This window comes from Nicotiana tabacum, chromosome 12 (assembly GCF_000715075.1).
Source record: "Nicotiana tabacum cultivar K326 chromosome 12, ASM71507v2, whole genome shotgun sequence".
Lineage (NCBI taxonomy): Eukaryota > Viridiplantae > Streptophyta > Magnoliopsida > Solanales > Solanaceae > Nicotiana > Nicotiana tabacum.
The window spans coordinates 4,572,602-4,600,029 of record NC_134091.1 but is presented as its reverse complement, the minus strand read 5'-3'; the positions used below and the strand labels follow the sequence as shown (position 1 = coordinate 4,600,029).

Sequence of the window (27,428 nt, the reverse complement as noted above, 5' to 3'; positions counted from 1 at the left end):
ATAGGCCAAGTAAAGAGTAACACTTGTTAAACTTGAAAAGAGGGCCACTCAAAATGTCCTATTTGTGCAAATCGCCCGAAATCATGACTCAAACTTAAGATTAAGGGCCCATATACTTGTGAAAGGCCCAAAGACTGAAAATAGCATGGGCTAATTAATTTTCGGACTGAGAATTAAAAATAGTTCGAGTTTGTAAAGTCATTGAAAAATAGTCGCTATTTTGCTGAAACACGAGAAGTTCCAACATAATATGCGTGATTATAGAGTTCCTGCATATAAACTTCCAACATATTATATTGGAACTCCAGCACACAGAAAGTTCCAGCATAATATGATGGATTATGAAACATATAAATTTCCCGCATATTATATTGGAACTCTAGAACTCATATGTAAAAAATTCGAACTTCAGCATATTATGCTAAAAAAAGTTTCATATTTTTAAGTGTATTTTTATTTAGATTTTATCTTTACGTAAAAAGTGACTAAATTTCTATTACTTTGAAACAGTTATTTTTCAATTAGCAATTCTATTTGGCTATTTTTTTATTTTTTTTCCACCTAAAAACAGCACTAAAATACCCGGCAAGCTCTACTGCTTCTCTGTCTTCAATCATTTTGCACAAAAAACGAAGCAGAGATCACTGATCGGAAACTCAAAAACTGTGCTTTGAGCTCTCTCTAAAATGCAACAAGGCGATTACACCAGTTCCAATCCCTATTACCACTATCCTCAGAACCCTAATTTGGGCCATAATTCAGCTCCGATCCCAAACCCCATCCCATCACCACCGTCATACGCCTCTGCTCCGCCGTTCACCGCCACTTACATTCCCTCTTCAGATTACTCTTCTTATCCCTCTTCTTACCCTCCCCCTTATCCCGATTTACTTTCCGCTGCTCCAGCACCTCCCTTACAATCCTACAACCCTCCACCACCACCACCGGCGCCGGCACTGCAACAGCCTCAGCCATCCTCTCCATTTCCTTCATTTGAATCTCATGCTCATTCGCAGCCTCAACAGCCTTATTATCCTTCAGCTAATTCTCCGTATCCTTCAAATTACCCAACTCAATATGATCAGAGTGGGCCCTACTTTGAGGAATCTGGGGATAAATATGTAAATTATGGTTCGGGCAGAGGAGGTGAATTTGGGCAAGATATTTATGGTGATGGAGTATTTGCTTATAAAGGTAGTAAATTAGAGCCATATGGGGCACGAGGGACTGCTCCAAAGTCATCAACTTGGTCAAGTTTTGATGATTTTGGAAGGCCAATTGGGTATAATTCTTCTCCAAAGGGCAAATTATCAGCTCCAGCCGCGAAGATCGTGAAGGCAGTACCCAAGGTGGATACACAGCAGGATGTGAAAAGTGGAGTGCAGAAGTTTAGAGTAAAGTTATTAGCCGAAAGTGGACAGAGTACCCAGGATGTTCTTTGCCAGGTAAATATTGATATGGAGAAAACTATATGTTTTACTTAATTTTCGGTTTTATTTTATTTGGTATAATAATGATATGAATTGAGCTTAAATGAAAAAGTGAGGATTGATGTAGCCGACTTCCAACTTGTTTGGGGACCGAGGCGTAGTAGTTGTTGTTGTTGGTATGAAGAAAAATGCTTTTATCGAAAATGTTTTCTTAGAGGAAATCATTTTTCAGTGTGTTTGGTTTCTTTGAATTATGGAATGATGAACAACATTTTCCACCAAAATGGAAAATAACTTGACAGAAGTCAGCTTCCTTTACAAACATCTCCAGCTCTTAGTCCATATCTCCTGTTTCAATCAACATTTAGAATATTTGAAAACCTTATTTCACCAAAAAAACTCCCTTTATTATAAGCAAATTGACCCAGAACTTGTTTTCATAAATGAAGCATTTTATAACGGCTTCCCTCCTTACAAAAGGCATCTGCATTTTCCAGTTTCATGCCTTATGGAATACTCTCTTGACCAATTTCAGTGCTTGATTTCGCATTAAGGCATTTAGCATTCTTGCTAAGAAATTGCCAAGTCATCTTGGTCTCTTGTATCTCTGAGATTGTAACACCTTTATTTTGGATCATGCCATTATTTAATATCTTGGGCCTTGGGGTCTCGATTGTAGATTTTCGTTTCTCTCATCTTTGGTGTGTATCTTGTCATGATCCAAAAGTGGTGCAAACTTCTCTACTGAGTGCAGGGTCCTCTCAAGCATGATGAAGTTGTTTTATCCTGTGCGTAGTCTTGAGCCGCTAAGATAAACAGTTGATAAATGTATATCTTTTTGTTAAAATCTTCTAGCTATGTTTTGTGCTTCAACGAGGAAGATGCTTCCCTTTTTGGTCTGTGCCTGTATGCTCTAAATGGGCTTCTTGTCTTGGTGCATTATGTGTCTCTATCTCTTAAGTGGTCAAGCAAAAAGCAGTATTCTAACTTGGAATCCTTCTTGTGGTGCATTTCAGATTGGCTTGGATGGAATCCGCATGTTGGACCCAAGCACTAGCCGGACGTTAAGAATATATCCTCTTGACACGATAACTAGATGTGACGTAAGTGCTTCTTGTTCTTTCTCTCCATGTCCAACCATGTGTGACAACACAATTTTATTATCTTTACCTTCCTGATATGACGTTGAAAGAGTTTTCTCTTTTTTCTGAAATGACTTTATGGACTGAAACTTGAACATTGATATTGTTGGCAGGGCAGCCCAATGAGTTTTGTGGCCCAAAGCAAAACTTTACGAGGGGCCTTAACTTTTTTTTTTTTAACAAAAAATTATTTATTTATTTGAAGTTTATTTTTCTAGCTTTTCTTAGATACAAAGTTATTAATAATTTTTTATAATCAATAACTCCTAATAAGTCTTTCTTAATTGACAATATAGCTAATCCATTTAACCTTTCTTGAAACGTTATTAATCTTAGGTAAGATTCTATCAATTTTAATTTTAAAAATATTTCCGCTGAAGCAACTGTAACAAGAGTTATTAACATAATTCCATAAGCAATAAAGGCATTTGACAAAGAATCAAATCTTTTTATTTGACTGAGTGTATCAATTAAGTCGTTATCTTCTAATTGTAGTATTTTCCTTCATATCTTAAAGGAACATTCAAGATTAAGGCAATATTTTTTCATTATCTAGTGATCTTAATTTTTATCGCTAAATAGAAAATCAAAAATATTTTCATATGCTTTGAATTGTTCAAATCTATTTTTGAAGTGAAAAAATAGCCTTGTCTACTATGTTTAAAAGTAATCAACTCCAAAGGACTTTTTGAAAGATTTTGAGATTTTATTATCAACATTCTTATTAAATTGTTACTTCCTATATATCATTACGTTTCTTACAGAATTCGGGTTTAATATTCATTAAGTGCAGTTTTTCTTGGCAGAAATCATAGCAATTGCAAATTCTTCTTCTCTATATTTATTAAAGAAATGAATCAAACATTTTCACTTTACGGAATCTTTTTTTAAACTTATACTTAGCCTATTAAGTGTAACAAAAAATGGGGCCTCTACAAATGTGGGGCCTAAAGCAGTTGCTTTACTTGCTTTATGGAAGGGCCGCCCCTGATTGTTGGTTTGCAACATTGGCTGCTGGTAATGGCATGAGGAAGATTTGCTATTATGTTATATGGTGGAGAAAGAGATGAGTATGGAGTTGAGGGCATAAATTGTTTACCGATTTGCGACTGGAATCTTGTTTTAGAAGTATTTCTAGGTTTTTCAGATACGGCGTTCATTTAACAGAATGCATAAATATGTCGGGGGCATGATATTTTTGTGCATATGAACATGATAGTTTTGTATTTGAGATTACTAGACGGATTCCAATTCAAGATTCTAGCTGCACATCGAGTACCTGAACAATATTTGCCCTCAACTTCATTAAAGCACATTAGATTTGTCTTTTCCTCCAAGATTCTAGATTTTCCACCTCTTTGAATCTTTGCTGAATATTGCTGAAGTGGTTCCTGTTTTGTTCTTTAGGTAACTGATTCATCTACCTTTGCCTTCTGGTCAAAGAGTGTGGTGGATATAGAACCAAGGCGTATCAGACTGCAGTCAAACAGTTACACAACCAGTACTCTTTTAGATACAGTCACGGCAGCAACTGTACAGGTTCAAATCTGTCTTTCCGTTTTTAATATTTGGGATCCCAGTTTGTTTTATCTTTTAACTGTTGTGATTGATGTTTACTGCTCAAAAAAGAATCCATTATTCATGTTATCAGATTGCTTGATTTTCTTGTCCTGTGTGTATCTATAATTTGGTAGCTTCAAGTATCAAAGGATATGAATTTGTAGGTTAATTTATCAAAATAATGAACTTGTAGCTTATAGTAAGTTAGCCAACTGATGTGTTGGCTTTCTTGGTTATCGCTTAGCTCAGTGTACCACTTTGTCTTTCTTGGTTATGGTTTTACTTAAACCTCCTCATTTCATAGTTCTTGGTTATCGATGTGCTCAGAGTACCAGTTTGTCTTTCTTGGTTATGGTTTTACTTAAACCTCCTCATTTCAATAGTTCTGTCCCATATTATTTATCTAACAATGTTTTTTTGGAGGAAAGTGCAATAGATTGGAGTCTGGACCAGATGGAATGAATCAAATTTTTTATTTTCATTTTCTTTTAGGGCATCATTGACGAATTTACAAACAGGGAAATTGTAAATTCCTGAATATTCATTCTTATATGGACCAATTTTTACCTTCTTTTATGTCAAATGTCTTTAAATGACTTCACACCAAGGTTGCGTTGATATACTAGTTCCATCAAGTGTGCAACATCCGTTAGGGCTTCACTAAAATCTAGCCATCCATCTATATAAAATGGTTTCTTTTTTGATGAACAAAAACACAAATGAATAGCGAGAATCTTGACTCTAGACAATGGGTTTTCAACTTATTCAAAAGTCATACTACTCCTTTCTCTTCATATTAACTAAAAAAGTCAAAAAAGGACTATATCTTTTTTATTTAATAACCGTGGAGTCCGGGTCAGCATGCACGCACGTTGACTAATTTCACAGGATAACTGCTACCTCCTCACCAGCAACAGCTACCGGGTAACTCTATCCACCAAGGCTTGGACAGATGGGAAGAATCACCCAATGTTTTTTTGCCTCCGCTGGGACTTGAAACTGAGACCTCATGGTTCTAACCCACTTCATTGACCACTAGGCCATACCCTTGGCTGCTATATATCTTTTTCATGCTACTTTCTTTCTAGCATCCAGATTGCTTGTCTACCATATTGCTAGTGGTTCTGTCACTGTTCTGTGCAGGACTCACTTTATGTTAAATATGGAGTATTTGACGGACCGTAGTTTCAATGCGAATATAAATGTAGTAGACGATGGTCCTCATCCTACCCATGTTTTTTGATGAAGTAAGTAGAATATATCATAAAATGCATCAGGAAGATGCAAAAGTTACAAAAGAAGTGAGTTTGACAGCTCATTTACAGTTGAGTGCTACAAAACTAAAGAGCTGACAAAGTCCAAAAAAACATCAGAGTTGTTTACGGTAGTAAGGTTAGCCCAGTGAAACAAATTAACCAAACATCTAGCCTTTAAGCAACCTATTGAAGTTGATAATCCATCAAAACATCTACTATTCCTTTCGACCCAGATACACCAAAATAATGCTTGCAGGTACCATATTCCAGACTTTCTTGATGGTTCTGTCAACTTCCCTTGAGCTCCAGCTCACATATGCCTCTCTGGCATTGAATGGCATAGTCCAGTGTAGACCAAAAATACTAAGAAACATGTTCCATATGTTTGTGGCTACTGAACAATGTAGGAGAAGATGGTTAACAGATTCTGAGTTCACTTGACACATGTAACACCTGTTGGCCAGTGGAAAATTTCTTCTGTTGAGGTTGTCTTGGGTGAGGCATGCATCCTTTAAGGCCAACCAGCTGAAGCAGCAGACTTTGGGTGGCAGTTTTGTCTTCCATACTAGTTTCCAAGGCCATAGATCAATCATCATACTGTTGGAGCATATTTTAGCATACCCTGACTTGACAGTAAGTTCCATCCTTTGAGTTTCCCCATTTCAGTTTGTCCTTCAGCTGAGTGTTTATAGTGCGATTCTCCAATAACTTTAGCAGGTCTATGTAAGCCTCCACCTCCCAATCTTGCAGGTTTCTTCTGAGGATCGGGTTCCATGTGTTGCCTTCTCTGGTATGAGCAACAAGGGATTCTGTATTTCCTGCAATAAGAAAGAGATTTGGAAAAGCTTCCTTTAGTGTTGAGTCCCCTATCCATTTTTCAGTCCAGAATTTTGTAGTGGCCCCGTCGCCAATCTGAAAATGAATGTTATTAGAGAAAGCTCCCCATAAATTGTGTATGCTCTTCCATAATCCTGTGCCATAAGGAGTTCTAATTCTGTTGGTACACCAATGGTTGAGTCTACCATATTTTGCTATGATAACTTCCTTCCATAAGCCAGCATCATCTTGATTAAACCTCCGGTGCCATTTCATCAACATACTTTTGTTATGTAAGGCTAGGTCCTTAACTCCAAGTCCACCAAGTGCTTTCGGAAGTGTGACTTTGGTCCATTTCACCAGGTGAATCTTGTGACTGATGTTATTCCCTTCCCATAGAAAGTTCCTTCTTATTCTGTCCAATTGCTTTTGAACCTTTGCTGGGATAGGAAAGAGTGCCATGAAATAGGTGGGTATGCTATCTAATACACTATTGATAAGGGTAAGCCTGCCACCAAGAGATATGTATTGCCTCTGCCATGTAGCCAATTTCTTCTCAAATTTTTCAACTACTGCATTCCATATCTCAGTAGACTTGTATTTGGCACCTAAAGGAAGACCCAAATATGTGGTAGGGAAGGAGCCTGTATTACAACCCATAATGTCTGCTAGTTCTAGCAAATTTGGTACCGAGTTCACTGGGTAGATAACACTTTTGAGCATATTAATGTGCAGGCCAGACATAGCTTCAAATAACATAAGAGTATTACAACTTCATCCTACCCATGCTTTTTACACAAACAACAGCAACTGACTATCCTCCTTGTACTTCTAAAATATTTTGCCATCAAGATAGTAATCCATGCTACCCCGTGATAGAGCCACCTTTTGGATGCCTCGAATTTCTATAATGTCTTCTATATGGTCCTTGGGAAGGTAACGTAAATTTTATGGACTCCTATAAATGTTTTCTCTAATGACTTGGACCGCCTTCATTTTATAAATGATGTAGTAACTTAATAGTTCGTGGATGACACTGTCCAGACAGCTTGGTCGCGCCCCATACTTTTTATAATTGCACATATTTTGTATGAATTTGCTCCTTATCCTGTTCTCAGTCCTTCATGCCATCTTTTCTAAGAAGTGAGCTACTGTGGCTTTCTGTAAGAGTTGAAGGAAGTTCTTCCTTCTGGGATATATCCTGACATCATGCATCAAACCAAAGCGGTACCCGGTTACCATTTTCAACCATACAAAATCTTCCTTTTCATAATGCTATTCCATTGAGTCTTCCTATATAAGGTGGTAACGTCATTGGAGAACCACCTATATTGAGCATATCGCCATATCCATATTTTGCACTAATCATTCCTCTCCAGCTTCCTCCTCAAATGTGAAGCTCCATAATAAATTTCTCAGAATAGCTCAGTTGAATTTGTTGAGTCTAATGGAAATATGAGGATACTTGAAATAGTTGAGAGTCAAATGACGATTTTGCAATCCGAAGCTAGTTGCTAGAGGAAGTAGCACGACAAAGAGCAAAGTGGAGCATTCACAGAAATGGTGTAAGCAGAATGAAAGGCGCAACAGTTAGCGACTGCCCAAACCATCCGAGAAGGCAAATAGACCCGTTCACCAGCAATTGTTGCAATTCCCTCTAACTGCGCCAACTGCTCCACTTTTCCTTTCCCCTCTTGCTTCAACACTGTTGATTTCAATGTATGTTGTAAAGGAAGCAAGAATCTGTATGGTGAATTAAATCATTCTCTGAGATTTAACATTGGAGTTTAAAAGAGGGATCGACATCGATATTTATTGAAGCATTACTGTAAAAATACTACTTTAGCTTTTCAAATGGACCATTTTTTCCCCATTTCCACCCTCTCTTCAAAATGTGCTAGGTGCATTCTTCTCTTTCCTCTCCCTTTCTAAAATCTGCTTAGGTGCATTCTTTCCTTCTCAAGATATGCATTATTATTTCCTTTATTTTTTTCACCCATCTTGAAGGCTGATTTTGATCTGATATGATAATGGATAAAATTTCTTTACCTTATCAAAAATGAATTAAATTTTTTTACTGTGTAACTTTCCTTCCCATGCGCGTATTGAAGGAATGTGAGTGTGCACACAAACACATACATATACTGCTTGAAGAAAAAAGAAGGATTGAACGTCAAGCAGTATGTGCATCTGCACACAAAGATCTTGAAACTAACATTTCTTTTTCTTCGAGCAGTTCAAGGAGATAGGTGGAAGAATTAGGCCTTCTGAGTCTCCAAAGTTGTCTGAACAGCCTACTGAGAAGAAGAAAGGTTTAGTTGATTGGATTAATATAGTGAAGCCGGTCAATGAGGAGAAAGATCACTGGGTAACATGTTTTACTTTATTTGTTTTTCTAATTTGGATATAGATTTGTTTTGCATGCCTCATTTTTACATGATTAGATGTTAAGAGTAGAAGTCCATGAATATATTGATCAACTATGACTCTACTTTCTCGTTCAACAAAAAGCAAAAAAAGTGTGATTCTTTTCTTGCCAGATTTTTCTCATCTATTTTCTTTTCTGTTTTCTCCGCATGTATTTACTGTATTGCTTCAATGTACTTTTGGCTAATCTTCAAGTCTCTTCACCTGGTTATTCAGTTGAGATGTACTTCCTCTCTCAAATATTTTTGGCTTTCCTATCTGGTTTCCTTAGTTTACAGTCACATGCTTCATCAATCTAAGATATCTTCAGTTTGAATACATTATAGATGTAGAATCAGGTGTACAGTAATTGGAATTCATGTCTGGACAAATATGCCTGAAGTTTGCTTTTGGTAATTGTAATTTTTTAAAATTCATTCTTTTAAAAGAAAACCTGTTAAAAAATGCTCATAAGTTGCCAAAAGAAAAGGTTTTACTTCTGTGTTTGGAAAGAACCAAATGATTGGTATTGTTTACTCCATAAAAAACATTTTATGCTAATATCTTGCCTATCCAGTATTTTTATGACCAGCTGAATCGAGGTTTAATGAGACGTGCTGCCACACATATGTCTCTTAAGTAATCTACCTTAGCGTCAGTGAGGTGCTGGAAGTTCCATTATGCTAGAACAATTAATTTTCATTAACTCATCACCATTTTGTCAGGTTCCTGATGAAGCAGTTTCCAAGTGCACAGCTTGTGGATCAGCGTTTAATGCTTTTGTGCGCAAGGCATGTCTTGTGCTTACATATTAATTATTCTTGCTTGCACTATCTTTTACTTAAAGAATGGGTGAGAACAAAAAGAGAAAGGGGTGAGTTGATTTACTTCCACTAATAGATGATAGGTGCTACCAATTAGTTGAGAATTTATTTTAGGCATGTTAATACGTTTACTTTTAGGTGCCTGCCAGTAGGAAAATATAGAGAACTTCTAGTATTTTCCCTTTTTATTTTGCAAAATAACTGTCCTGAGATGAATTTAAATTGGGAACACGGTCAATGAAGATTCAAATAGTCGACACCAACTTGTTTGGTACTAAGGCATAGTAGTAGTTGTTGTTGTAATGAGAGTTAATTGTTCTTGTTTGTCTGCTAAAATTTTTAAGAGAAGTAAAAGAAATATTTCTTATGCTTCTCCATAAAGATGTTATTTCCTACTTTCGCCAACTTCACTAGGGTTGAAATTGCAGATTTGGAGGAATGGCTCTTACCCTTCTTCTTTTGATTTTCAGACAGGATAATAATGCCTTCCCTCTTGCTACTCTTTCCTCTTTTCACCACAATCAAATATTAGTTATCCCGATATCTGGTTCCTTAATCTCTCTCCCCAACTACCTATGTGGACGGAAAAAAAGAAAAGCTCTTCAAATCATCCTCCTAACAACAACAACATCCTAGTATAATCTCACAAGTGGGGTCTGGGGAGGGTAATATGTACGCAGACCTTACCCCTACCCCGAGGAGCAGAGAGGTTGTTTCCAGGAGACCCTCGGCTCAAGAGAGTAACAAGAGACGATATATTAGTACTATCAATAGACTCATAAAATACATAACATAAAATAACAAAATAACAGCAATATAAGAAATATAGGAAATACGAAAAGGATGGAAAGTATACTAATATCCAACAGATAAAGCCCTGCATCAGTAGTTGATCAGTAGCATCCTAAGACTAACTCCTAACTGGCTAGTCTCACTCTAGTGCGCTGTAGAAATATTCACAACTTCCCCCTAACCTACAACCTTAATGCTCGACCTCCACAATTCCCTGTCAAGGGCCATGTCCTCAGTAATCCTAAGTCGTGTCATGTCCTGCTTGATCACCTCTCTCCAATACTTCTTAGGTCTCCCTCTACCTCTCCTCGTGCCCACCACAGCTAGTCGCTCACACCTCCTCACTGGTGCATCAGTGCTCCTCCTCTGAATGTGCCCGAACCATCTGAGTCTTGCTTCCCGCATCTTGTCCTCTATGGGGGCCACGCCCACCTTCTCTCTAATATCTTCATTCCTAATCATATCCATCCTTGTATGCCCGTACATCCATTTCAGCATCCTCATCTCTGCTACTTTCATCTTCTGGATGTGTGAGTCCTTAACCGGCCAACACTCGGTCCTATATAACATAGCAGGCCTAACCAGCTCTATAAAACTTACCTTTTAGTAACGGTGGCACTTTCTTGTCACAGAAGACTCCTGTCGCTCCACTTCATCCACCCCACCCCTATACGGTGTGTGACATCCTCGTCGATCTCCCCGATCCCCTGAATAACTGACCCAAGGTACTTGAAACTACCCCTCTTAGGGATGACCTGAGAGTCAAGCCTCACTTCCATTCCTTCTTCCGTCGGCTCGGCCCCAAATTTGCACTCGAGGTATTCCATCTTCGTCCTACTCAACCTGAAACCTTTAGACTCAAGGGCATGTCTCCAAACCTCTAGCCTCTCGTTGACGCCGCGTCGTGTCTCGTCAATTAGGACTATGTCATCAGCAAATAGCATGCACCATGACCCTCCCCTTGAATATGATGCGTTATGGCATCCATCACCAGGGCAAATAGGAAAGGGCTGAACGCAGACCCTTGGTGCAACCATGTAACAACGCAGACCCCTTTAACCTCTAGGCATCTCCATAAGACCTCCCTAGGAACCCTGTCGTACGCTTTCTCTAGATCGATAAACACCATGTGGAGATCCTTCTTCTTATCCCTGTATTGTTCCACCATTCTCCTAATAAGGTGGATGGCTTCTGTGGTAGATCGCCCCGGCATGAACCCGAACTGGTTATCTGAAATAGACATCGTCCTTCGCACTCTCATTTCTACCACTCTCTTCCATACTTTCATGGTATGACTCAGTAATTTGATACTCCTATAGTTGTTACAGCTCTGGATATCGCCTTTGTTTTTATACAGCGGAACCATTGTACTTCACCTCCACTCTTCAGGCATCCTATTAGTCTTGAATATAACATTGAACAACCCAGTAAGCTATTCCAAGCCTGGTCTACCCACACACCTCCAAAGCTCAACCGGAATTTCGTCTGGCCCGGTAGCTCTGCCCCTCCTCATCTTACGCATTGTCTCCATGACCTCATCGACCTCAATGTCCCCACAATAACTTAATTCATGGGGGCTGTCGGCATTCCTCAATTCACCTAGCACAATATCCTGATCCCCTTCCTCATTCAGAAGTTTATAAAAGTAAGTCTGCCATCTCCTCTTAATCTGGTCATCCCCCATCAAAACTTTGTCGTCATCATCTTTTATGCACCTCACTTGGTCCAGATCCCGAGTCGTCCTCTCTCTCACCTTAGCGAGTCGGAATAACTTCTTCTCCCCTCCTTTGTTCCCTAGTTCCTCATACAGACGAGCAAAAGCTGTCGTCTTAGCCTCCATTACTGCCATCTTCGCCTCCTTCCTAACTACCTTATATCTCTCACTATTCGCTCTCTTCTCCTCCTCTCCAGTGCTCCCTACGAACCGCAGGTACGCCGCCTTCTTCGCTTCCACTTTACCTTGGACAACTGCATTCCACCACCAGTCTCCTTTGTGGCCACCGGTGCGGCCCAAAGATATTCCTAACAGCTCTCTCGCTGCGTTCCTTATACAGTCAGCCATCGTCGACCACATAGTGTTTGCATCCCCACTACTTCTCCAAGCTCCCATTGCCAATAACCTTCCTTCCAACTCCTTAGCTTTATCCTTAGTCAAGGCGCCCCACCTAATCATCGGACGGCCTCGTACTGACCTCTTCTTCCTCCTTATCCTAATAGCAATGTCCATCACCAAAAGCCTATGTTGCGTTGCTAGGGTCTCACCTGGGATAACTTTGCAAATCATCCTCCTAAAAATTTGGAAAAAAGGAAAAAGAAAAAATGGAAGCAGAAGTTGTTTATGCATTGTTGTTTATTAATAGAAATTAACTGGTCCAAAAAATTGTTTATAAGAGACAAGGGCAATGACATTTAGATTTTGTTTTCAGCATCATTGTCGGAATTGTGGAGATATTTTCTGTGACAAATGCACTCAGGGACGAACTGCACTTACAGCTGATGAGAATACACCAGCTGTCAGAGTTTGTGACCGATGTATGGTATGCATTAACTAACACTTTGCTCCTATTATCACTGCTTATTGTTCATTCTCAATTGTGTTTTTGCTCTGGCCTTCTTGTCAAAGAAATTATCCTTTGAGGTTAAAAAAGAAATGTCATAAACCTTAGTCCTACTTCCTTTTTGATAACTTTTTTGATCAGTCACTTCCTTTGGAAAGAATAACCATGACTTTTTCTTTCTCATGATAAATGCACAGATCATGTGGAACTCACTTTGTAACTCATAAGTGCACTAACAAGTTGTATTTTGCCAATTAGATCCTGCTTTCATTTTGTTAACTACATCTTATGGCTTTCCTTCAGGCTGAGGTTTCTCGTAGGTTGAGCAGTGCAAAGGAAGCTGCAAATCGATCAACTGGACTGCAAAGTCATGAAGACCTTGCCAAGAAGCTTCAGGTGGTTTATTATTGAATTTTCATCAACTCATGCTTTAGCTTACCTGCAGAAGCAGACCCCACACATGTGTTCAACCCATTCTTGCACAAGTATTCATCTAAATCTTGCACATATATGATTGCTCTTTGTAATTTAAAAACCAAAAATGAATATAAAAGCAAAACCAAAAACACTGTAACCTTCTGCAGCTTTGTTATGCTAAAGAGATTTATATGAATTCCTCTGGCTACCTTTCTATGTGAAGAGCAACCAGAGGACACAATGAATGTAGGAAAGATTGATCATCTTTAATGTTTGACCCTAATTTGATGTTTAAATCCTCTTGTTATTCTCAGGAGGAGATGGAGAGAAACCGCAGAGAATCATCCGGTAAGTTATATCTGCTGAAATACCTATGCTCATATTTAGTCAAAGTGTCTTTGGGAGGTTCTGTATTCTTGTCAATCCATCTATGCTCATATTTAGTCAAAGTGTCTTTGGGAGGTTCTGTATTCTTGTCAATGCATCTGAAGAAGTGGCTTGAGCCACTTGGACTTGTGATGCAAAGCTTTATTGGTTGCTGATCTCTTGCACAATTAGGTTCTCAGTCTCTTGTTTCCTATTTTGTATGTTTGTCTCCACTACTAAACATCAGGCAAGAAACATCATCCTGGCATATCTACTTGCATCAGTTATAATGAAGAAGGGTTCGAATTGAAGAAAAATTATTGGGATAAACTTTGAATTGCTACGCATTACTGTGGGGGATGTCTTTAGAAAGACATTTCTCGATTTTTTTTTTATCCGTAAATAGAATGGGAAACATTACAACTTTTATGCATCGTAGCTTATGTTGCTCAATCACTAGGTGTTTTCTTCCTACGGTACCGTGCTAGTGAGAGGTAGCAGGTACCAGGTGGATAGTTGAGGTGCGCCCAGGCTAGCCCAAATACCACTGTTATTCAAATAAAATATTTTTTTGGCTTATATTCATCAGGGAATAGTTCTAGATGATTATGTGCTAATTCTTTTATAGAGTTAGGTCTCCTAGCTCATAAAGATTTTCCGGTTTCAGGCTCAAGGTCAGATCATTCGGGGAGGATGAAAGAGGTTGCTTGCCCTACTTGTACAGTGCACTTGCAGGTTATTGATCTTAGCCTATCTATTTGAATATTGATGAGCTTAAAACCTTGGTTTGCATTTTGTATAATTGCTAATTCTAAAACGGAAGCTGCAGGTTCAAGTTCCCAGCTCGGGTTCAGAAACTATAGAGTGTGGGGTTTGCCAGCATCCATTCCTCGTCAGCTCGCACTGATTTCTGATGTTTTGTCTATGGCTGGATTGCAAATTCTTTTCTGGTTTTGTTTGTTCTTACGTCGTGCATGCATCTGTTAATAGTTGGATTTTTGTGACATCTTTGGTTGATCACTTGATCCGTTTGTTCCAACCAGGCAATTTGCTTGTTGATCTGTACTAGCACGAAGAAATCTAACACACGTTTTTTTGATGAAGAAAATTTAAAGTAATTTGATTCCTTTAACTAAATGTATTGGCTGAGTAATTTAGGTTAGTGCAGCTGTTCTGACGATTGAATTTACGGAAACTTTTAACTACAAGATCAATGTATTTTATTGGAGCGTAGAGATTTCTAACGGATCCAGAATTTTAAGTTTTTGGACTTTTTCGTACATATACGAGATTTTAAACTTATTTACCCGGTTTTGTTTAAGTTTTGCTATTTACACAAAGTAACTAAAGTTTTTTACAAAATGTATACAAATTCGGGCAAAATCTTCAATATATCTACAATGTAAGGACAATTAATTTTGTATAGAATCCGGTTAAAAATTATAATTTACACACAATTTATATAAAATATTGTTAGTTGTATATATTTTGTATGCCGTTTCTACACGCGACATACAAAATATATATAAGTTTTTGAGGTTTTCTTTTTTGGATTTTAATATGAAATTCCAACCAAAATTACCTCGAATTGTAACTAAATTTTCTCAAAATTGAGATATAAACTCTAAAGGATATTACCAATCATTTGTAACAACACCTAACCCAAATAAATAACAATTTCACAAATTTTAGTTTTTGAATTTAAAGTTGCGAAACTTTTTAATGGCTATTAATGAAGTTTTTAATGAATTAACATGATTTTCAATACAATCTACTCACTTCTCATTAATACTATTTAGTTTATCGATTTCAAAAAGCTAAAAGAAATCTACTTAGAGAGGTTAAGCTAACGTCCTAAAATTAAACCAACAAATCCGTAGAGTACAATACACTGAATGTTACAATTTAAAAACAGAAAGTCGTTGGAACTGAATATTGCAATGTTCTAACTTCTCTGTTTATATAGTACAATTAATTTTGGTTATTTAGCATTTGGATAAAAAAAGTTTGATCTTTGTTTTGCTTCGAGGATAGTTACTTTGATTTGAGCTGGAATAAGCGTATGGTACTTTTTAATGACGAGAGAAGTTTGCAGTCCGCAGGGAAGAAGACGAGGATGAAGATACCTTTCTAATGGTACTTTACAAAATTTTATATATAAATGGTAAATTGTATATGCTAATGTAATTAATTAAGTAATAACCTCTCTAAGAGGGATAAATAAGTTTATAATGGGTATAAATAAGTAAAAATCCCTTAAGTTTATGGGTTCCGGATGACAACCATTTTACTTATTGGGTTCTCCATAGATTATTGGGATCTTTACACAAATAGCGTTCATATTTATTTATTTTTTCTAGCCATATACATAGTTTATACATTGATTATATATAATTATACATATATAATACATAAATTATGCATATATTATACCTCAACCGGCTATTTTTAGTTTAAATGGTTGGGTGAATGGCTTCTTAAGCCGAGTGTCTATTGGAAACAGTCTCTACATATTACCCTCCCCAGATTCCAACTGTGGGATTGCACTGAGTTTGTTGTTGTTGTTGTTGTTGGTTGGTTGGGTAAACAACTATTTGGATTAATTTGTGTAGATTATTTATGTATATTAAGTAATCAGCATTGAGATGCGGTCCTTTTTCAAACTCTGTGTGAATCTATGTACCGAGCTGCCCTTTTAAGTAATTAGCTTATGGAGAATCACTTCCCTTTTGCATGAAGAAAGAGATTGATATGCTTTCCCTCCTATCTTAATCTTTATTTCTTTCTTTTTTCCCTTTCTCCTCTTTTTGGATAAAAAATCTTCAAATCAGATCTTGATTTGATTTGATTCAATAATTAATCTACACTGATATTGGCAACTCATATCTCAATCTTCATCGTTAAACTTCTTTAGTTATCCCAATTAATGAAGATGTTTCAACAAATAGCTAATTTGATTTAGACATTTTTCTCACCAATGCGATGAAGACATTATTTAATACTCTTAAAAATGACTATTTTATCTAAAGACAGCTGCCACAAAATGTGCCGTGACACTTGAAGCCTACATTATTGGCTTATTATTAATTGCACAATAGTGTTAATCTGAGAACAAATACAGTCAAACCTTTCTTTAATAGCCACGTCTATTCCGAATATTTTTGGATGTTATAGCGAATTGTTGTTATAGAAAACATATATTATAATAAAACATGAGATTTGATTCCGGAAAAAATTAGCTTTTATAGAGAAGTATTGTTATATAAGGATGCTGTTATATAGAGTTCTGACTATAACATTTTTCATGAGTGGGTAGAAATAATCGTCTCTTCATATGACCAATTTAATGAATTTTTATCCTTCTATTTTTCCTTTTATCTTTGTTTATACAATTACAACTAACTTTCTAAAGCAAGCATGAGTTGATTACTTACAAAACATATGGTGACATTTTACAGCAGGTAAAACTTACTCTTGGTATAAATTTTTTTTATACTTTCAATGCATATAGGCTATAGCTATAAATTCTTTCTATTAATAGAAAAGAAAGATATATAAGATATATAAACCAATATTTTAAAAGAGAACAGAATACATCAAAATTAAGTGGGAGTTTCCTCCAACTAATTTTCAGATTCTGGTAAACGTTCATTTATTTCATTTTGCTTGAAGTGCTTATAGTGTTTTTTTGTTTTCTATCCGATGTTCAGTATTCGTACTCTACTGTTAATTAGTATTTGATATTAATAGCTTATATTGTGAATACTATACCAACTAACTCCAGCTACCATATTATTGTATGATTGAAAAGGTGTGGTGTAATGTTTGGACGAAATTCCATATTACTACTAAAGTTTGTTTTTCTTAAAAGAGAAAAGGAAGAGAAGTATAGAGATTTAAAATGGTGATTGGTGAATTGTTGATAGCAACAAGACTGCTTTCATTAATTCCTAATAAATATATATATAATGTGACTGATATATTTTAGAAATAAGGAAGTGAAAATTGCGTGTTGGTAAACTGATAACTTCTGGTTCTGCAACAATTAATCAAGAGATTTAGCAAACTCGTCTTTTGGACCAAATACAGTCAAACCTCTTTATAATAACTTTATTTATTTCGGATTTTTTTGGTTGATATAGTGAAGTGCTATTGTAGAAAATATATTTTATAACATAACAGAAAAATTAGTTCCAAAGAAAACTTAGACCGTTATAGTAAAATGTTATGTTATAGAGGATTTAAATTTGTTCCTAACCTATATTTTAGTGTACTTGCGGGATGAGTTTGAAATTTTTTGGGTCAATTGATTAATAAAGCAAATTTATTGAGAATAAGATTTAAGGATTTTTTTTGTTATAAATAATAGGCAAGTAATTGCATTCTCATTTTAGCATATAATTGTTAAAATTAAATTACGGGCTTTTCACTTTAGCCTACAACATAAACTATTTACATTTGGTAGCTGAAAAGTGTATACAATATGTATATTTTCGTATATAACATATAAAATGTAATATATGTTTCGGCTATTATTTTGAATGCGATTATATATATATATATAGTGTCATTTTCCCAATTAAGTAAGTTCGTTCGTATGTCTTAATCAGACTTGATTAAGGAAAAAAATTGACTCTCAGAACTTTCTCGTTAGCATTGTTTAACCTTTTCTTTTCCATAATAGGAATCGGAGAAAATCCCCAAAATTTGTGTTGTTTTGACTCATCATATTTTCTACACACCCAATTAATTAGCTGGTGGATCATTCCAGATTTGTCAAGTTTTCGTGCTTAATTAATCAAAGTTTCTGTTTGTCTAAGAAAAAATAATCTTGATTATCTGTTACTGGTTATTTGCCGGACAAGCTAATTAAGTATCTCAAGTTTTGCATTTACGTCTTCAAAACAAGACTTTACCAACTCATATATTTCTAGCTATTAACCAGGATTTTAGTAACGAAAGTCAAAATATGAATTATACTGTTGCGACCAAAAACACTCACGCAAGTGCACGTGATCGTCAAGTAATAGAGTAGTGAGTAGAGTGTCGTTCTCACGAAGACTTATGATTAACTGTTGACTGATTCAAACCCAATTTCTTTATCTACCCAAGAGATTGTTCACAAAAGAGAGATGTAACTATTTTACTACTTAAACTATAAAGAATTAATCTAACTAAAGCAAGTAACCAAACGAATAACAATTTCGAGTAACAAACAGTAGGAGAGGATATTCCAGAGTCACGAGCATAGTTAATAATCGTGTTGTGTTCTTGGCTTAAAATGACTAATCAATTTATCTGGGTTATTGATTGACATGGTTGATATTACTCATAAGAATCTGTCGAGTTCTTACTCGCCTATTCAACTCAACTCAATGCTTATATGTCTATGGAATTAAGATTAACAAGAACGCATTTACAATTCATGTATATCAATCAAGCAAGGCAATTGGGTATATGTTTATCCCAATTGTGAATCCGTTCCCCGAGGCCCGGGTTCAAGAACTTGCTCTATTTAATTCTATATGCAATCTAAAGTTCCCACTTTCGAGTTCAACTAAAGATTCGTAGATAGTATTTCACTGTTAGCAACTCAGCAAAATAATTAAGAACAGAATTAATAAACAACCCAATATGATAAATCGACTTTGTCGAATTAAACTTCAAACAACAACATTCATGTTTTACCCATGACCCTAGAACAATGGGTCTTACCCACTCATACTAGTGTTCATCACAAATAAGTTCAATTTCATCAAATAGCAAAAACAAGAGAAGAAAAGAAGAACTTGATGGTCAAAACTCCTCCTTGCCTCTTGCCTCTTGCCTCTCTATTTCTTGCACTAAACTATGAAAACCTTCCCCCTTTAACCTTGGGCGAGCTTGACTTTATATAGGTTAAGGGGGTTTCTCTCAAGATTTTCAATTTTACCCCTAAATAACATTTTTTCGAACCGGACACACGCGAGCTCGCGCGTTTCTTCGCGCCTGATTCTGCCTCGGCCTTTCTTACGCGCGAACTCCTGCGCGGCTTCGCGCGTTTCTTCGCACACCTGTAGCTTGATTTCGTCCATTTTTTCATCTCGTCCTTGCGCGCACTCAACTCCGAGGGGTTGTTCTTGCTCATAAATCATTCCAATATCCTCTTGAGAGCATCATATAGGCTCCTCATCCTGCAATGTATACATATCACAATTAGAGCCTATTTTTCATCAATTAACCATAATATGTCATTGGAATATAATCAAGCGGAAGCATAAACAATAGCTAAATCACCTAGATTTCGCCTATTATCATATACACAATATTATTTTCCAGCAAAGAGGTATCAATACAACACATTCGGGAATCGGTAGGCTGTGCTGAGTCAGGTTGACAGAAGGCCGAATCCCCTTTGCTAGAAACTTACATTATTTATACAAGGTTAAAATTATTTTTTATTGAATTCCCTTGACTTCTTTGTGTGTACTTCTTCAAATTTTAAATTCCTTTTGTAAAAATTCTAGTTCCGCCCCCCTAGTAGGACCCACAAATGGGCCCCACAAATGGGCTCGTTGGTTCGACAAAACCTAATGCTTCGAAATCGAGTGCTAGTATATGCATGTATAGTGTGCAAAAGCAAAATATAAAATTCAAAATTCGCTCAACTCAGAATTTACTGTGTCTAAATTCTAGATTTACACTGTTGGCGATTATTAAAAGGAATTCTGTAATTTCAAAAGAAAATTTGGAGAGTTAATTTTCATTATTTTAGTTGAGAAAAGTAAAATAATGAGAGTTAATGAGAAAAGATAATAATGAAAATTAACGTGTTGCTAAAAGTGGCCTCAACAACTAAACGTGCTAATTAAAGTAGCCCCAACATAATTTTGGGCTACAATCGACATTAATTTATCCTGCTGATATTAGACCTCTCTCCTTCCTTATTTTTTTTTTTTTATTCTTTTTTGTGCGCAATAAACAGCCTCATTTTTATGGTATAAGAATATTTCGATCAATTCGTAGAGTTACTCAAGGCTTTAAGCTGAGTACATTTATAAAAGAAAAAAATGCAATATTGAAATGCCATGGATGATATAATATTTTTTCCACCTAAATTTACTAAAACTAAATAAAATACGTTTAATTAAAATGTGAAAGGTATTAAACCATCAATATTGCGTGCAGGGGCGGAGTAGATAGTCGAGCGTGGGTTTGGCCGAACCCGGTAGCTTTGGTTCGAAACATATATTTGTCTTAAAAAATTCATTGAATATGTATGAATTATTAGTTTAGAACCTATTAACTTAAAACAATTAAAAACTCGAACCCATAAGCTTGAAATTTTGGCTCCGCCTCTGATTGCGTGGTCTCGGATAAAATGAAAGTTAGATATACGAGAAACATACGGACTAATGCCTAATTCCCATGTATTGTTAACTAGTAATATGAGAGGCTCAAAAAGGAAACGTGTAGTGCACTATTGGTTTATTTATGAATACATATAGTCCTGGCAAAAACAATGTCGGTGTGCATTATTGGTTTATTTATGTTTGCTATATTTAGTTTGAAACATTCAAAATGATAGAGTATAATTTTAAGGATTGTATTTGATTCTTAGAATATTTTTGTATAATAGGATCATTCTGCATAATGCTTTTATTTTATTAAAAGATTATATATAATTTGTTATACATATATATAAATAACTGTATTAGAAATGCAAACCATTCTGTTTACTTTCTCTACATCTTTCTACACAAAATACATATGAAGTAGCAAAATTACAAAAGGTAAACCTTTTCATGTTGTAAAACTTTTTCGATCTGTCTAATCACGACTAAGCAATACTCCTTCCGGTCCAAAATAAGTGATTTTTTGATTGTTTTCACACATATTAAGAAATTCATCTTTTAACATTAATTAGCAATGAAATTGATCATATTAACTTTCACTATCTCTTCACATAAGCACTCCTAACACATACTCCAACATTAATTACTCCAAGGGCAATGTAGGAAAAAAATAATTAATTCACTCTTGAAATCTGGAAAAATCACTTATTTTGGACCACGAGAAAAAAGCCAAAAAAACACTTATTTTGGACAGGAAGGAGTAATTGACAAGGACATTTATTTCTTTTATAGTACTACTATTATTTAGCTAAATCTTATCACTCACCATTCATCATTAGCTTACTCTAGCTCTCCATATATAGTAGTAAAATATGTTGTCCTAGTCTCTATAAATAAACAAAAACTTGATTACTAGCTACACAAATCCGACATTTCAAACCTCGAACTTCTTTTTGTTTGTATTCTTGAAAAGGAAGTGTCTGAATTTCTGCAACATAATGTTGGTTATATTCTTTGTTTTATTTAGTATAAGCTCATGTGAAGGGAAAGTGCAGTTGCCGAAGAACGTAGTTGTAAAAGCAGTATTTGCATTTGGAGATTCAATTGTAGATCAAGGAAATAATAACGATATAATAACACTAGCAAAGTGTAATTTTCCACCTTATGGTAAGGACTTCAATGGTGGAATACCCACCGGAAGATTCTGCAACGGCAAGACGCCGCCAGACATCTTAGGTAACTTTTAATTCTCTTTTTTTTTTATGAAATTTGATCATTTCCTCTCACTCTTTTTCCCCTTTTTTTTTGGTTTATTTGTTTGTTTGTTTGTTTTTGTATTAAGAAGAAAATATAAGTTTTATACACTGATTGTATATATTTTTATGTCTATCAAATGAAGTTGACCTACAACAACAGTAGATAACAGTTCATTACAAGTCTGATATGGTAACTTGAAGAATAAAACTATAACCTTTTATATAGTGCGAAGTCAGGAAATTCAATAAGAATGTTTAAATTTTAACATCCTTCGTCGGTGGATTATGAAGGGTGTTCAAAGTCTATTTTTTCTTATCAAAATATAATAAGTAATATTTTACTCTATATATATCAGTGGCGGATCCAAGATTTTATGCAAGAGAATTAAATATTGTAAAGAAGTGAACCGTAAAAAGTTTCTGCGAATGGGTTTATTGAAACTTTTTGAATCTAAATGTAATGTCAAACGGGTACATCAAAAAAATTCAAATCTAAATGAGATTTAAACTATCGTCGAAACTCATGCTAATGATATGTTGAATTAAAACTTATACATTGATTTGTTTTGAAGTAATCTTTTTTGCACATCAAAAGAAGTGAAATTGTAGTAAAAAAGGGCATTCTAAGGAAGAAAAGCCAAAAAAAATTATCATGTATAATAAATAAAATAAAAAATGAGCAAAAGATAATTGCAAAAACAACTATTTTAATAATTCAATAAGACAAAGAAGTTCACAGTTGAAGGCCAACAATAGAATCATATTTGCCTCACCTTTTCAAAGGTGTAGAAAGAAAAAAAGAAAAAAGAAAAAAGAAAAAAGAAAAAAGAAAAAAAAAGTTACAATGGGTGGGAAGCAGGGATCAAACCTAGGCACTTAAATAAGTTTGAACCCTCTTGACCACTAAGCTAAGTTTTAGTATTGTTTCAAGGAAATGCAACATTTTATAAATATAATATATATATATCAATAAAAATCAAATTTAATCCTATATGCACAATTTTCCGGCAAGGGAATTCAGATGAACCCCTTCCACCACTCTAAATCCGTCACTCTTATATACGGTATAATTTTTTCGGCAAATGGTGTTCAGTTGATTACCTTGGCCCCACATCGCTTCGCTCCTGCTGCTATATCTAAGTTAATTGCATTTGCCCTGTAATTAGTCGATTTGCTAATTTGGAAAAGTTTCCGTCCGTGTAATGAAGTTAAATTGAAAAAACAAGTCCATAAAAGGATGAATTTGCATGGCTCGTAGCGTCACTTCAGCATCTTTCCTGCTGGAGTTTACTGGGGTAAGAATAGTTTTCTTTTACCTTTTAAGGTTATTATTATTACTCAAAAGAGTTTAAATGGAAAATGCATGGTCAGCCTATGGTTAATTCTCGTAGATTAGTGAATTTGAATAGCGAAACGATCGACTTGTTTTCACTTTTTATTGGACGTGAGGAATTTTGCAAAAACATGAGTTGGTTAAGAAATTGTTTAATTTTAATAATAGTAAATGGAGATCCCTGATCATTGGCCCATTAGCAGAAGTAGGATTTTCATCGAGAGAATTCAAAAAATAAAATAAAAAAAACACACGAAGAAAAAAATAATAATCTTATATACACAGTGTAATTTTTAGCGACGAGAATTTGGCTGAACCCCTTCCGCTCACGTAGCTCCACCCCTGAATTCATCCTATCAAAGAAAACAACATTCAACTGCATTATGCAACTTTCCCTGAGTCATTCTCTAGTAGTTAGGTTGGAGTTTTCAAGCATTTATTGAAAAATAGAAGAGTTGGCTAATTCATGGCCATAAGTGTAATTGGAAAAGTCAACTTGTGACAAACAATCTCCTAATTTCCTAAAGATGTTATTCAAAATAATTTCCTCTTTGTTGTGATCACATTGTCAAGTGAATTTCATTATTAATATATACAATTAAAGTTCTTTAATATTTAGTAAATATAAAACGGAAATATGATAGTAATTAGAAGAGTTTGACATAACTCCATGTTTGTCAATTTCAGTGGAAGAACTAGGGGTAGCAGAGCTGGTACCAGCTTACCTTGATCCAAATTTGAAAACTGAAGATCTAAAAACTGGAGTAAGCTTTGCATCAGGAGGTTGTGGATTTGACCCTTTAACAACTACCCTCGCGGTAATTTTTTACTCATTATTATTCGATAGGTTAAAACTAACAATTACTGATTACTGCTCCTTTCGTTTTCCATGTGATCATGTTTGACTGAACACAAGGAAAAAATAAACACTAACACTTGGTCCTATTTTTTATTTTAATTTTATTATAATCAGGCGGCCATACCCCTGTCAACACAATTAAATCAATTCGAAGAATATATTGAGAAGCTGAAAGCGTTAGTCGGGGAAGAAGAAACCAACTATATTTTGGAAAATAGCCTATTCCTGGTGGTTGCTGGCAGTGATGATATTGCCAATACTTACTTCTCCGCTGGAATTCGCCTGAAGCAGGATATTAACTCATATACTAATTTTATGGTGGCCAAAGCTTCTGAATTTCTCCAAGTTAGTATATACATACCTTAGTCATTGCTCAAATGGTCAATTAACTATCCAAAATTACCTACTAAAGTCATCCTTTTTAGTTTGTAACTGCAGAGTCACTTAATTATGTCTATAGCACTCAAAATGTCACTCAACTAGATTTCTCAAACTTTTGATTGCCAAATACCTATTTTACCCTCTAAATTATCAATTTTTGTCTTCTTTTTATTTATTTATTTATTTTAATATTTTAATATTATGATTCTTTTTTTGTTTAATTTATATTATGGACTTAGCTATAGAATAAATAATTTTTGTTTATAAATTAAAAAAATAAAAATAGTATTTAAGCATATATAATGTTGGAATAATAAAATATTGAGCATAATAAAAAAAAATTAACTAGAATCATTTGTTCGTAATAATAATTTTGATAATAACAACAAAATCTCAAAAAATTATTTATACAATTAAGAATGAAAGAAATTAAAAGTTTTATAATATATATTCCATGCACGTAATATAAATAAATTATTTAAAATAAAGGTATTTTTATCATATACATTATATATTCTAGAATATTATGCTCAATTATATTATTATTCCGAGTTTCCGACATTATATATGCTAGAAAATTAAGTTTTTATTTTTATTATATAAATAAAATCTATTTGTCTTATAAGTAAGTCCATAATGTAGATTAAAAAGAGGAAAATATCATAATATTTTAAAAGTAAAAAAAAAAGGAAGAAGAAAAAGTTGATAATTTAGAAGGTAAAATAGGTATTTGATAATTAAAAGTTTGAGAAACCTGGTTAAGTAACCTTAATTATGAGTGCTATAAGCATAGTTAAGTGACTTTTTTGTTACAAACAAAAGAAAAATGACTTTACTAGATAAATTCGGATAGTTGAGTAATTATTTAAATAATAAACTCTAGCTTTATATAACACGAGCCGATGGGTTCTAAAATTTGGACGATCAGAAAAAGGAAAGAATTCTCTATATATAAAGAGAATGGATAGTTGTTTATTACTAATTATTAAAAAGACTGATTTTTCAGTAAGTATGTATTGACTCAATTGTTTTTTTCTCCTTTGTCGAAGGAATTGTACAAGTTAGGAGCAAGAAAAATTGGATTTTTCGGAATTCCACCACTAGGATGTTTGCCATCGCAGAGAACACTAGCTGGAGGGTTCAACAGAGTATGTGTTCAAGAATACAATCAAGCAGCGCAATTGGCCAACACCAAACTCTCTGCTGCACTTAATTCATTATCCAAAAACTTACCTCAATCCAAGCTCGTCTTCATCGATATATATAATCCTATACTCGATCTTATTGTCAACCCCCAAAAATATGGTACGATACACATAACCCTTCTATATATTCACGAGTTTCTTACAAAAAATTATACTATCAGATCACCTTTAACTTGTCGTAGCAGACAACTTGTTATATTTTCAACAATAGATAATTTTAGGATGATTTGATAGTGCAAAATAATTTCTTCACACGTGCTTCTAATTAATTTTTGTCTTTATTTTCTTGTATTATGCTTTTATGAATTTTGTTATTATGGATTGGTTGTAGGATTAGAAGAAGTAGAGAAAGGGTGTTGTGGCACAGGAAAAATAGAGGTGACAATACTATGCAACAAATTCAGTGGAACATGTGAAGATGATACAAAGTATTTATTTTGGGATAGTTATCATCCCACTGAGAAAGCTTACAGGATTCTTGTTAATCAGATTCTTAAAAAATATATCAACAACTTCTTGTAAATGCATGAATTTGATCAAGATCAAGATATGCATCACCTAATTTGTAACTTTGTTGGATCAAAGGTCCAAAAAAAGGGGGGTTCAAATCCGTCCTTCCTCATCTTATTTCTTGATTCCATTGATAAAGCTTTACTTAATAAAATTTATATGTCATTGATGTTCATTTATGTATACCCGTGGTGTTTATGTTGGAATATTGAAATTGAATAAAAAATAAATTTGTGTATAATAAAATAGTATTACGATCAAACCTCTCTATAACGACATCGTTTGTTTCGATATTTTTGGCTTTTATAGTAAATGGTTGTTATACACCTATAACAACATTTGACGTTTAAATATATTTTGGCTGTTATAGACAAAAATTATCCAAAATTAAATTTTCTTTTTAAATATTATACATAAAAGATAAGAAAATTATTAAATTTAAAATCTCAAAAGATATGCATATTTCACTAGTTAAATATTAAATAAAGCTAATGCATTATTTAATAAATGCATAATAAAAAGTATAAAAATTTAAACTCTAAAGCTACCTAAATAATAATTTTTTCAAGATTGATGAAAGAACTTTGTAATTGTACCTTGTTTCTTAGATTTCATTCTCTTACTAGCGATATAACGCTTGAATTGGCGAAGATTTGTGTCCAAATTTTCAGAAAAAAGTTATCCAATAGTTTTTCCTTGAAGACAATCTAAGAGCTTAACAATTAAATTTTTTATCTAAATATTTTTTGAAATTTGTCCAATGAAAAAGATATCATGTGCAAATCTTCAAATCTTATATCTTATGCAAGATAGAAACTTTATTTAATGGAAAAGATTGTGTGGATATTTTTTGAATTATTAGTAATCTTAAAGATTCTATATGGCTATTATATAGGGGTAATTTTACAAAGAGCGTTCTCTTATAAATATGGTTGTTGCTATTATAGGTAAAAAAAAATGTTATGTAGAGGTAAAATATAACT

General features: G+C 34.6%; 2 protein-coding genes across 2 annotated transcripts; both read left to right on the top strand.

Annotated features, from left to right (window-relative positions):
* The first annotated feature begins 582 nt into the window (after positions 1–582).
* Positions 583–14,704, top strand: LOC107827556 (protein FREE1). Its single transcript, XM_075226053.1, has 10 exons — positions 583–1,445; positions 2,447–2,533; positions 3,980–4,111; positions 8,441–8,572; positions 9,336–9,401; positions 12,653–12,763; positions 13,088–13,180; positions 13,516–13,549; positions 14,235–14,302; positions 14,397–14,704. Exons 1-10 carry the CDS (start codon positions 687–689, stop codon positions 14,472–14,474), a joined length of 1,560 nt encoding a protein of 519 aa, XP_075082154.1. The 5' UTR covers positions 583–686; the 3' UTR covers positions 14,475–14,704.
* Positions 14,705–21,721: 7,017 nt separating this feature from the next.
* LOC107795401 (GDSL esterase/lipase EXL3) lies at positions 21,722–26,691 on the top strand. Its single transcript, XM_016618034.2, has 5 exons — positions 21,722–22,137; positions 24,178–24,308; positions 24,464–24,694; positions 25,780–26,035; positions 26,267–26,691. Exons 1-5 carry the CDS (start codon positions 21,900–21,902, stop codon positions 26,455–26,457), a joined length of 1,047 nt encoding a protein of 348 aa, XP_016473520.1. The 5' UTR covers positions 21,722–21,899; the 3' UTR covers positions 26,458–26,691.
* The last annotated feature ends 737 nt before the right edge of the window (positions 26,692–27,428 follow it).

Excerpts from the sequence above, each read along its gene's own strand:
- LOC107827556 (XM_075226053.1), top strand. The coding sequence starts at position 687 with ATGCAACAAGGCGATTACACCAGTTCCAATCCCTATTACCACTATCCT. Across the intron at positions 1,446-2,446 it reads CCCAGGATGTTCTTTGCCAG|ATTGGCTTGGATGGAATCCG; the intron begins GTAAATATTGAT and ends GGTGCATTTCAG. Across the intron at positions 2,534-3,979 it reads ACACGATAACTAGATGTGAC|GTAACTGATTCATCTACCTT; the intron begins GTAAGTGCTTCT and ends TTTGTTCTTTAG.
- LOC107795401 (XM_016618034.2), top strand. The coding sequence starts at position 21,900 with ATGTTGGTTATATTCTTTGTTTTATTTAGTATAAGCTCATGTGAAGGG. Across the intron at positions 24,309-24,463 it reads CTTTAACAACTACCCTCGCG|GCGGCCATACCCCTGTCAAC; the intron begins GTAATTTTTTAC and ends TATTATAATCAG. Across the intron at positions 26,036-26,266 it reads TGTCAACCCCCAAAAATATG|GATTAGAAGAAGTAGAGAAA; the intron begins GTACGATACACA and ends GATTGGTTGTAG.